Here is an 11,961-nt window from a genome sequence, read left to right on the forward strand (position 1 = left end):
AAAAAAGGTTGGGGGGGACCAGGCAAGTTTTCCTGTGGTGTTCAAAGGAAGTGTTTGCAGCAGAGATCTAAAGTTGTGTCAATGTTTCTTTCTCTTCCTGCAGTTCAGAGGCAAACTACCTCCTCCATGTGACCCTGTGTGCAAGATCATAGACTGGATTCTCGCCGTTTGGCACCAGCTGAACTCTTGCTTATCTCGTCTCGGAGCGCCTGAAGCTCTTATGGGGCCAAAACATTTCTTCTCTTGTCCAGTGGTGCCAGGGCATGGCCAAGCAACAGTGAAGTAAGATTCCTGTTTCCTGTTTAACACTGTTCAGTACCACCTACATACTTATTACAAATGTAGTAATTATTTTTCTCCCCAAAATCATCTGACTCAACATTCTTGGAAGTATTTAAGTGGAACTTAGTGAAACTTAACTAATCCCTGTGATGTCTTTTACAGCGGTGACATGTTACCTGACTCTTCATTTTAACCCAGTTTTTGTTTGCTAATAATCAATTATTATCAATTTCAACTCTTTGAAAAGGTAGATAATAGCAGGACAAGGGGAAATGTTTTAAAAATCAAGGAGAGAAGATTTAGGTTGGATGTCAGGTGAAGTTCTTTGCAATGAGAGTGGTGAGGTGCTGGAACAGGCTGCCCAGAGAGGTTGTGGATGCCCCGTCCCTGGAGGTGTTCAAGGCCAGATTGGATGGGGCCCTGGGCAGCCTGGTTTAGTATTGGATGTGGAGGTTGATGGTCCTGCCTGTGGTTTGGGGGCTGGAGATTCATGATCCTTGAGGTCCCTTTCAACCCAGGCCACTCTGTGATTCTGTGATAATTAAAAAGTGCAGCTGCAGTGAGTGCTCACTAGCCACTTCTAATTTAGCTGCACAACACCTAACAGTAAAGTCATGTAACTAGAAATAAATAAATGTAATTAGCAGCTCAGTGGTAGGTGTCAGTTCAGTCTATTAGCGACTCCTGTCCCCTCGCCCCTCCTCTGCACTGCTATTCTGCTGCTTTTTGCATTTGTTAAAGCTTCACTGATTCACTTCAATATATTAACATAGTAGACAGCTATCTAGAAATTGAATTTCTTCTGAGCTGGCTGTTAGCACGGGGTAAGAGGTAAAACTAGCAACTGGGAAGAGGGAAATTGTTTTGTGCTGTGTGCTGGTTCACGTATTTCATGTGTTTTGGAGCATAGGCTGAATAACTGAGGAAAATTTTGGCAACTTTATTTCCCTTGTTTTTGATCTAGAGAATTAATGATGATATTCCAACAGGAAAGGGATTCTTTTCACAGCTTATTTTCAGGGGTGGAGGATGCTAGATCTTTCCAAAATATCAGTTGTATCAAAGCACTGGGGAGTTGATCAAGATGTGCACAAATGAAAACCAAACATAGGACTGAATTTAAACATGGTGGGAATATAATTTAAGACAGAATAGCACTCCACAGCCCATCAACAGTCAACTGTTAGATTAAATGAGCTGAACTAATTTTTATCTTTGCAACATTCCTTTCTGACCATTCATGCTAGCAGTATTGCGGAATGTCAGAAGTTTACATGACTTCACCTCTCACCTTCTGCTTATAGTTCAGCAGTTACATGTACTGGTGTTTACTTCCTCAAGTCAGCCGCTAAAAGCAAACTCTAGACACATGGAATGGTGTCTATAACATGATGGCTTCCAGGAAAATCTTAAATATGTATTAGACAACTTATTTTATTAACAGTGACAGTTATTTTGCTGAGTAATACAACTTTTATCAGTCTTATCTCTGCACTTTGTTGCACGGCTGTATATCACAAATTATAGGTCTTATGTTTCATAACTAACCAAAAAATATATAGGAAATGATTCATGCAGTCTAAAAAAAAAAAAAAAAAAAAAAAAGTTGAATTTGATTTTTAAAAGATTATTATAGATGTGAGATGTGCCTTACTCCTGATGCTCCTAGCCATTTTCCCTTGAGAACTGTAAGCTGTGACAACTATCATTCATTTATTTCCTAATACCCTTTTTTTTCTTTTACTTCCGTGCTATAAGGGTGTAATATTTCTTTCTTAAGCTAAAATGTCACAAGAACCATATCCCATCTCATCAATTTTTTGTAATCAGACCCAGTCTCTAAACCAGACAATCTGGAAAATCCACAGCATCCTGGAAACGCGTTTCGCCATAGATCAAATAAACAAAACAAGAGTGAGGGAGATGCAGCTGTATGAATAGAAAGGTCTTGTAAGCTGGACAGGCTTGGAAATGGAAGAGTACTGGAAAGGATGCAATCATGACTGAATAGGTTCTTTTCCCTACCCTGGCAGCAAATAGGCTATGAGTGAACACCTGCAAACATGGAAACTTCTCCATGCAGTGGCAAAGGTGAAAGGTTTTGTTGTTGATGGGACAGGTGTTTCTGGTGCTTGCACATCTTTCTGGGATGTTCTTTAAGGCCTACAGCCTTAAGCTTATGCACAAAAAGGATATTTTGCATTGGTATTTGCAGGAAGAAAAGCATCAGATGGTGAATAGTTTGCCAAAGAATGTGAAAAAAAAACTTGGTCAAGCATTTAAATATAAAGCAAATAAATGAAATTTCCCTAATCAAATCAGTACCTTGCTGATATGGAATATAACGTTCAAAATACGTGAGCTTCCTGAAAGCACAAAATCTGATACATTACCTGAAATATCAAATCTGGAGTTTTCTTCATTTTCTCTGAGGTTAAAGGATTGTTTGTGTATCATCCACAGGTGGATGTCCAAGTTATGGAATGTTGTGATAGCTCCCAGAGTTCAAGAAGCAATACTCTCCAGAGCCTCTGTGAAAAGACCGTCTGTACCAGGGCAAACAATAGCCAAAAAAAATCCTAGCCAAGGTCAACAGGCTGTTGTTAAAGCTGCTCTCAGTATCTTGCTAAATAAAGCCGTTTTGCATGGCTGTCCTCTACCCAGAACAGGTAAGTGTGAGCAGTGTGGAAAGCAAGCAGCTATACGTTGCCAAAGTGAAGCTTTCAAATGTTTGGTTCCTTTTATAAAATGTCCATGAAACTTAATTTTGGTAATGAGGGGGGGCATGTTGTTAAAAGCTAACAGGGATGTATGTAGCAGTCAAAGAAACGCTCTTTGCAACGCTTGGTTCTTTCTAACCGTGTTCTATTCTTGTTTCAGAGTTAGATAATTACATAGCAGATTTTAAGGGTGGCAATTTTCCCTTATCCATGGTTTCGAGCTACAAAAACTGTAGTAAGAAAAGAGGAGAGAATGCTTCTTGGAGAAAAGTGAGCACAAGTCCTCGCAAAAAGACAGGCCACTTATCCTCCCAGTCATGGAACAAGCAGGATATAAGTAGCGAAGGTAAAGTTTTCTGCTATGAACTGTGGGGGAAAAGAGTGTGGGGTATAAACTGGGTAACTTTTTTCCACGTAACAAAACAATTTTCTGTTAAATAGCACTTGTGATTTTGTTTACTGGCTTAAAAATGTATTCACCTTTTCTCCAAGTTGTTTATTTGTGGCTATGAAGTATCCTAATTCTTCTCTAGTTTGTTCTAATGCCCTTCCTGTTGCCTGGTAGTGAGGCAGGCCTCGGCTCTGATGATGGGAGATAGAGCAGTGGTTTCACATCATACTGCCTACAGTGATCTTCCTCTCTCCTAGATGTGAGAAGACTTCATGACTTGATTGTTTCCTCCAGCCCTTCAATCTGATTTACAACACATACAGAATGCTTTGGGGTTTTGTTTTGTTTTTATGTATTCATGTGAAAATTATATTAGTAGCTGACACTTCTGAAATGTCTTTTCACCTCAAGATCATAAGCCATCTAACAAGCAGTTGTTATGAACACCTGTCATCTCACTGTTTATAGATGCAGTATTGGTTCCTTTATGAGGAACAAACATCTATCTGGAAGGAAAAAAACAGGAAAACTTGTAGAGGACAAAATCAAATTATTTATTTTGCTTTCAGAGAAGCTTTCCCTCCACCATTTTATAAACAGTAAGATTCTAGCCTCAATTACTTTTATATAAGTCTGCAGTACTGATGTTAAGTACTTTTCAACATTAAACTGAACTCAGCTCTTCTTCTGAAAGAAGTCTGCTTTAGCTGAACTGCAAATCTAACGTTACAGTTCTGCTTTGTAGTTCACTTGTGAGTAAATCTATTCCCACTGAGAGGATTCGAAGAACTCGAATGAACATAACCTGGAGTAGGATGGTTGAATGTACTTTGGATATTTTTGAAAGCAAGTTAATAATTGTCCAAAAATATATATATATATTTTTTTAGTTAGAGTAGCCTTTCATTTCTATGCTTTTCCTATTCCAAGTAAGGGCAGGTTGTATTGTTGTTATTTTTAATGAAGTTAAATCTTTTCTCACTAATGAGTGGCTTCTGTTTGAGAGAACCAGTAGGTGTGGATCAAGTGCCTCACACCATGAACTCTTATTTTCTATTCCACAAAAGCATTGGGTATCACTGCCATCTTAGGTTTTCCATATGGCCTTACAGCTACTCTAACAAATGTCAAGGAAAGTATTACAATCTTTAGAAGACTCCATTGATGTAAGAAGCCAATAATTAGCTACACCTTTCCCCATTTATTACACATTTAATAATGCAGAATTTAACGAACATAATAATCCACTAATAAGCCAACCTCTTTTTTCTGCAGGTATAAAATCTAAGACCATGTTGCAACCGAACTGTAAGAAAAGAGCTTCTCTTGCCACTAAGTAAGTGGCATGGCATCCATGGCATGTGTAACACTTAGAAAACAATAAGGATGTTGAAACTGTGTTGTTACCCTGCACGTTAAAATGAATAGCTGAAGAAGTTGTGTATGGTGATGTGGTGGTTTTACATCTGAGGAAAAGAATGCTTTTCAATTTCATGTTGAGAGAAAACAAAATTTGCATACTTCAGTGTAATTTTAGAATCCATTTCTGTAATTCAAACCTTGCACCTCTTTATGTTCTTTTTATGTAACAGAACAGCCTATGACTTAAGAATATTACGTAACAAATGCTCTGCCACAAAAAGCCAACCTTAGGCTTTTTTCACATGGCATTATGGCAAAAAAAAAAACCCTCACCTTTAGCTCTTCTGCTTACTGAATGGAAATGTGGAGTTTCGTACATGCATTTAATTCATACAGTCCAATTAATACTGAGTTTCTCAATAGAAGGGTATGAATGGGGATAATAGGGTGATAGGGAGCTCTACCTGAGATTTTACTTCCATCTGAAAGCTTGATTCCACCACATTCACACGTTCACAGGCACAAACAATGTAGAATTCTTTGTATTTCCAGTATGTTAACTTTTAAAAAGTCTAGGTGTTTGGAATTAAGTCCAAAAAAGAGATGAGAATAAAATTGATGGCTCTGTTGAAAAAAGAGGAGTCTTTGAACACAGAAGTTAAAAGAGTTTAAGGAGTCCTTTGTTAAAATTTCAGAATGGAGAGAATAATTTGAATAGAAATGACATTTATTAAGATATAGCAAATATTTACTCCTATTTATTTATTTATATATATATACATATATATTTATACTTATAAATATTTATAAATATTTATTTGTTCCTGCTACGGAGATATTTTGTTCCATTGGTGGTTTTTAAAATATTTGGGAAGAAATTTCTATTTTTCAGTTTTGTTTAGCATTTATTTTAAAACTCTGCTCAATGGCTTAATTTTTATTGTTTTCCCTCTTGGTTTGTGTTGTTGTTGTTCCTGCTGTTGTTTTTTCACTAGATCTTCAGAGAAAGACCAATTGAGAACATTGAATCTAGAGCAAAGGCTGTCCCTTGGTTCTGATGATGAAGTAGATCTTGTGCAGGAACTTCAAAGTATGTGCTCCAGCAAATCTGAGCCTGATATAAGCAAGGTAAACACACGGTTCTTAAATAATTTACATCATTAGTACATGCAGCTGTTTGCTAAATGGTTAAAATAAATTTTTTACACGTCAGTTCAAGAACTGAAGAAAATTATGAAGTTATTTGGCAATAATCCTAAGTCAACTAATAAATACAATAAAAAAATACATTTGAGGAAGACTGTTCTGGTTTACTATATGTTATTTTAAATTACACCCTCACTGTCTTGAATCCTAGAGGTTTTTGCGTTAGAGGCTAAAATTTATTAGTTCATAAGTACTAGAGATAGTAGCATTCTCTGCATTATTGTTCATCTTTGTCTGGGAAACTTTTTTTACAGTCTTAAAAGACCCAGAAAGGATTTCCTCATAGGCACTTCACGTTTTGTTTCTTGTAATCCCATTAGGCATCAGAGAACTGGTTTTAAGCTCATCTGCTGTGTAGCAAAATTAAGTTTTGCTGCCCCACACAAGAAAGAATGGATTGACAGTATTCTTTTCCTACAAAAATAGAATCATAGAATCATAGAATCACTAAGGTTGGAAAAGACCTAAAAGATCACCCAGTCCAACCGTTCACCTATTCCCAACAGCTCCTACCAAACCATGTCCCTCAACACAACATCCAGTCTTTCCTTGAACACCCCCAGGGTCGGTGATTCCACCACCTCCCTGGGCAGTCCATTCCAGTGCCTGACCACCCTAGGAAAGAGTCTTGAAAGACTCCCAAATTTGGGACAGGAGTTTTAAGTGTCTATGGAAGGCTTTTTGGAGCAGAGCGTAGAACCATGGATCTTACCTTTCCTTCCATACCAAAAGCTTCCAGAGCTCCCTGTATCTGTGTCTGTATGCTCTTTTCCAGGTTTCCCTGCTGGCAGTGTTCTCACTGCAGTAGTTGATCCATGTATTTTGAAATACAGAGCAGCCATTCTTCTCCAGTCCAAGCCTGTTTTTGACTCAGGCTGTCCATTGTATCCTCTAGATTCTCCTTGAACAGCAGTTCCATTAGTTTTACCTTATTAAGCAAGCTGCTTGTTCTTAGGAAATAACCACACTTTCATTAAGAAATGTATGTTTGGGAAGATTTTTCAACCTATTTGATTACATCTTTCGTGAAGTTTTTTTGTTGGTTTCAGGAGTTTATTATTATTTGGTTGTGGGATTTTTTTGTTCTTTGGTTAATTTTATTATTTTTAGTTTAAAACTTACAATATTTGTGTGAGTTCCATGGCCCACACTGGTCAGATAACCCTTAGTCAGCAGGGATTTACTACCAGCACTTGACAATATGGGATGTGCTAAAGAAATGGCAATGAACTGAAAATTGTGTTCAATAACATTTAAGATGCAATTGCTGGTTGTTGACAATTGAAGGAAATGTGGGTTAAATGAGGAAGGAGATAGATGTCACTGTCTTTTGTTCAGTTTCCTCATCATGGGTGGAACCATCCATGATTGTAATTTCTGTTGTTAATTCCCCAGCTGCCTAGTAGAGCTTACAGAAGTAAGGATGCTGTTGCTTGTTTGCTTTGCGTGAGGTAATTTGGGGCTGCCACCAAAATAAGTACATCAGCTTTCTAATTTGCTCTTTCCCTGTATGTCCTGCCGTCTCCGTTGTGACGGGATTGAGTACTTTTGCAGTTGCAGTGAATCGGGTCAGCTCACCCCAGATCAAAATATCAAGGTTGCAGTGAGATCAGAAGGCTGATCATATTGTATCTGTTTCTGCATGCTCACAAGTTTCGATGGAAAATATCAGGAAAGAAACGTTATGGGAGAAGGAGAACGCGATCATTCCTTTCTGTAACATCCTTGGAGCTGGTTAAACTCCTTGGGTGTTTGTGCATAACACCAAACGGGAACTACAGGACAATCAAGTCAAGACTCCAAAACGTACAAAACAGAAAAGTGATATCTGTTGTGAATAAATCTTCACCTCTTTCTTCTCTCTTTTTAGATTGCAGATTCTAAGGATGCGCTACTGGTGTTCAGTAACTCTCAGAACAATCCTGTATTTTCAGCAAGTGGTACTAACCCAAGCAAAACAATGAAACAAAAGGTGGGTCAGACTTTTACAGCAGGGTAGGGAAGGTGGCTGTATTTCAGGTCTCTAAAATCTGAGTTCTTGATTGGATCCCAAGAATCAGTGTTCCAGTGCCCTGTTTATTGCAAGAATTAACTGTCACCATTCTTAGGAAACTTGGTGGCACACCATGCCAGGTTTTCTCCATGTGTCTTAATGGAAATTAAAGGTTCATTAAACAATGGATGTATTTATTTCACAGTTTTCGTGTTTATATAAAGCCATCTACCTAGGCCAAGTATCCTTAACATTCCTTCAGCTTTGTAAGCCCTGGCTTCATTTCATTATTATTTTTTTTAACAATTAAAGCTATTTAATAAGTTTGCAAAAGCTGAAAACTTTTTAAAATTCTTAATATAAAATTGCTGGGTCGTGGTTTGTTTTTAAACCATCTTCTGCAGTGATTACCAGTGATTACTACCTAGCTATCTGTTGCTGTACAGCTGTCTTGGCATATTATTTAGGAGAGATCAAAATTGTTGTTGTTACAAAGTTGGTGCTTCTGGGAAAAGGTACTCTGAATTTGAACAAACTTTACTAACTGAAGGGCAGTTCCACAGCGGGAAGGTGCATTGAATACTGCTGGAAGATAGAACAGATCCACTAACTTTTTTTCTTTTCAGAAAAGGAAGATAATCATTTGTGGTTTCTAGACATGTTTATTATAAAATACACCCACTTTTTTTTTTTTAATGATAAATTCCTTTTCTTTCCTGTTTTTTTAACAGTGAGAGATCCTTTGAGCATACAGCTCAATTAACCTTAACCAGTACAGAGTCTGTTCTCTATGTTCTCTCAGTAGGCATTGGGTTCCTCTAGAGGTCAATGCACTTTTTCTGATGGCAATAAAATGTTTTCTGGAAGCACTCTGCCTGTTCTCTGCAGGTACAATGAATCATAGAATGGCTTGGGTTGGAAGGGACCCCAAGGATCATCAATGAAGTAGCCCTGAAAATAGTTTAACTTGTGCACCTAGGCATTAAAAAAGCTAGTTAGATAAGATGACATATTTATCATCATCTTTCTTCGTGTTCAAATATTTAAAATGTTAAAAACATTCCCTGTAATTTTACTGAAAATCCAGAAGACAGACTCCACTGAATGGCAACAATTTTAGTATTGAAGACGCACATTTAGATGTACACATGTAGATTTAGCTTTTGAGTGTTTCTCTGAACATTCAGTTCAGACAATCCAAACCAGAGCTTCTATAGTAATGATGATTGCATAATTTGATATATAACTGTAAAATTTTCCCAGTCGTTTCTTTTTCCTTTTAAAATTCCTGCTAACAATATAAGACACACCTCCTAAAATTGAGATGTCTGAGAATGATATTTAAGGTTTTTGAATGCTAATGCAAAAAAATCTCACTGAGCTCTTTTGGTATTTTAATATGTTTATGGTACTTCCATCACAGAAGGAAAAAAAAAGCCATCGTTTGACCAAGCAGTCAGACACTGTCGTGTTCATCTGCAAGAGACTGTAAATGACAGAGGTTCTGTGAGGGTGGAGGGTTGGTTGGTTGTTTCCAGCTCTGCCTACAATCATTATTTGAACAAAAATGCTTTCTTTTGTCCATAGGATGGAATCCGTCCTCTCAGCAGCAGTCGAACTGTAGAAAGCAGCAAATCAAAGACAGAGCTGGGTGGTTCAAGAGTTAAATCTCTTCTTCCTGTACCGAGAAGTAAAGTCACCCAGCCTTCTCAGAGTACTAAAAAAAAGCAGCAGCAGTAATACAAGGCAAATAGAGGCAGATAATGACACAAAAAGAGAGATTTGGAATTTGCACAAAAAAAAGAACAAATAGAAAAATTTTACAGTAAACCTGCCTACCATATGATTTTCTGTGTTCACATAATCTCTATTGCAAAAACCAAGCACTCAAATATGTAAATAGTTTTTATTAAAATAAACTGTTTCCCTGTAATGTAAAGTTTGTACAGGACCACAGTTTCATTTGTATGTAAGTCAGCTGGAAATTATATTGATTTAGATGTCAGAAATGGGCAGCTCTGCCACCTTCATAGATTTCTTCCTGTTACCAAAATGATTCTTGTTTAAATGATAACATTCAGGGGTATTACCACAAGATTCTGTTTGTGTATATACTGTACATAAATATATATTCTATTAAGTTCATGTGTTCAATTGCATTCAGATGAGTTGCACAATGTGTACAGTAACGGCTTAAAGCTATTGTACATGCATTTTAAAGACATGTTTTTATCTTCACCTAATGAAAATCAATGGAATGTGGCAATAACAAAGATGATCGGAAGCGCAGATCAATTACTTTCAGCTCCAAGCCATATTAAATACTTTGATTTCCCCATCCTCTGCCTGCTGAATTGTGATTCCGTTTCCCCCAAGCTTCTCTTCATCTTAAATGTCATGACTTTATGTTACAACTTTTATCTTTTGAGAGAAGGAAAGAGATTGAGAAATTAAAATGCAATAAAAGTTATTTTTCTCAGACTCTTATTCTTTGATAAATTGAAGACAACGCGGTCATTTATTAACTTTGCTTTTATTTTTTACTATTATGAAATTTATATGCTTCATTAGTGTTTTAAGAGCATCCAAGAGATAACAGTGTTTTTCAGAGGCAGATTTTACCGAAAAGGAATTTGAGCACAAGCTTAACTGCAGTATTATCAGAGATAATGGAGTAGCGAAAACATGAGTTACTGTGTAATTGTCAGTTTCTATTGTGGACTGAAGATGTAATTGCTGTGAAATGATACTTGAGTTGCAGATATAATGAAGTCTTGTTCATTTTTTTCCACCTACTGAGGTAGAGCATTTTCCTAAGAAGGAAAGTGTCCATGAAGGGAGTATTTCCCCACTCTCTCCTTACATAGCTACCGTCACACAGCTGTGCGTTGTGCAGAGCAGCAGCACTCCCAGCTGGATACCTCACTGGGGAGGGGGTGGAAAACATGCAGTGACCCTGAGCTCAGACTTGGTTGTCCTCTGTTGTGTTCTCAGGAGGTGGTTTGGGAACCGTGGACAGACCACGGCTGTGCCTGTCACCTCCACAGTAGTGTTTGTCTTAAGGTCATTGTGGGAGAGGAAAAAATGACGTAACTGTTTCCTAACACTTCACCTTTCTATGTAAAACAGTCATCCCAAGCTCATGTCAATAAAAGTTTTGTATGGCATATTGTCCATCTTTCTGTCTCTTAGTTTGTGTATCTGTTTTATCTCCCTAGCTGTGGCCTGGCAGGAGTTCACGTCTGTAATTATTTTCCTTGCTGTGTATTTAGGAAGCACCCTAACTGTTGTATTAACTGCTCTATTAACATTTGAATTTTTTTTTTTTTTTTTTTTTTTGCAACAGCAGTGGTTACATCCAACTATTCAGTTGCATTATTCAAGGATGATTTCAGTAGGATCCCATTTTTTGGTATTAATTTTGGTGCCGACAAATGGGACCCTGCTTTTACTGTCATCTGCACAGCGCATGGGTCACTGTGGAGGACCGCAGGTCGGGAGGCAGCTCTCAGCAGTGAGCATCCCTAACTGTCTATATTCTGACTTGCTTCTCTAAGCTGGATGTGCTGTGCACTGAGGATACACCTTACAAATGCCAGCCCTCGTTTGAACGAAGAGTTTGCAGTGTGTTTGTGTGGGGCGGACTGAGGCAGTGCCCTAAAACCTGGTTTTAGATGCGCTTTAAGACGATATTGTCTGTGAGGATCAAAAGTCGTTTGTGCTGTACGTGGAGAGAACACCTGCAGAGGAGCGGGTGGCTTTGATCATGGCTCATTGAAAGTCAAGTCTCTGGTGCTAAATTTAGCGCTGCCTTTCAATCCTCTCGTCCTTTCTTCCCAGCCCACTGTCATAATCTCTCTCCGTCTGCCTCTGATCCCTGGGTGACTTCTGTCTGCTGTCATTCTGACTGTCTGTGCTGCCTGTGATCTTCATTTGTCGTTGCTCAAATGATGTTTTGCAGATCTCTGACTTCCATCTGATCCCCAAACGCTCTCTTCAGGCCGTAT

General features: G+C 38.0%; 1 protein-coding gene across 5 annotated transcripts in view; it reads left to right on the top strand.

The window, feature by feature from the left end:
• The window catches only part of CTTNBP2 (cortactin binding protein 2), a 125,964-nt gene extending 114,853 nt beyond the window's left edge, over positions 1–11,111 (top strand). For 4 of the 5 annotated variants that reach the window (XM_048946642.1, XM_048946651.1, XM_048946658.1 and 1 more), the window contains exons 17-23: positions 104–282; positions 2,746–2,951; positions 3,163–3,348; positions 4,669–4,729; positions 5,751–5,883; positions 7,832–7,933; positions 9,542–11,111. In XM_048946642.1, coding sequence (XP_048802599.1) covers positions 104–282; positions 2,746–2,951; positions 3,163–3,348; positions 4,669–4,729; positions 5,751–5,883; positions 7,832–7,933; positions 9,542–9,694 — 1,020 coding nt within the window. In that variant the 3' untranslated portion in view covers positions 9,695–11,111. The remainder of the gene's footprint in view (positions 1–103; positions 283–2,745; positions 2,952–3,162; positions 3,349–4,668; positions 4,730–5,750; positions 5,884–7,831; positions 7,934–9,541) is intronic. The other variant, XM_048946673.1, reaches the window with a different exon arrangement.
• Positions 11,112–11,961: the final 850 nt, after the last annotated feature.

The sequence above is a fragment of the Lagopus muta genome, chromosome 1 (genome assembly GCF_023343835.1).
Source record: "Lagopus muta isolate bLagMut1 chromosome 1, bLagMut1 primary, whole genome shotgun sequence".
NCBI lineage: Eukaryota > Metazoa > Chordata > Aves > Galliformes > Phasianidae > Lagopus > Lagopus muta.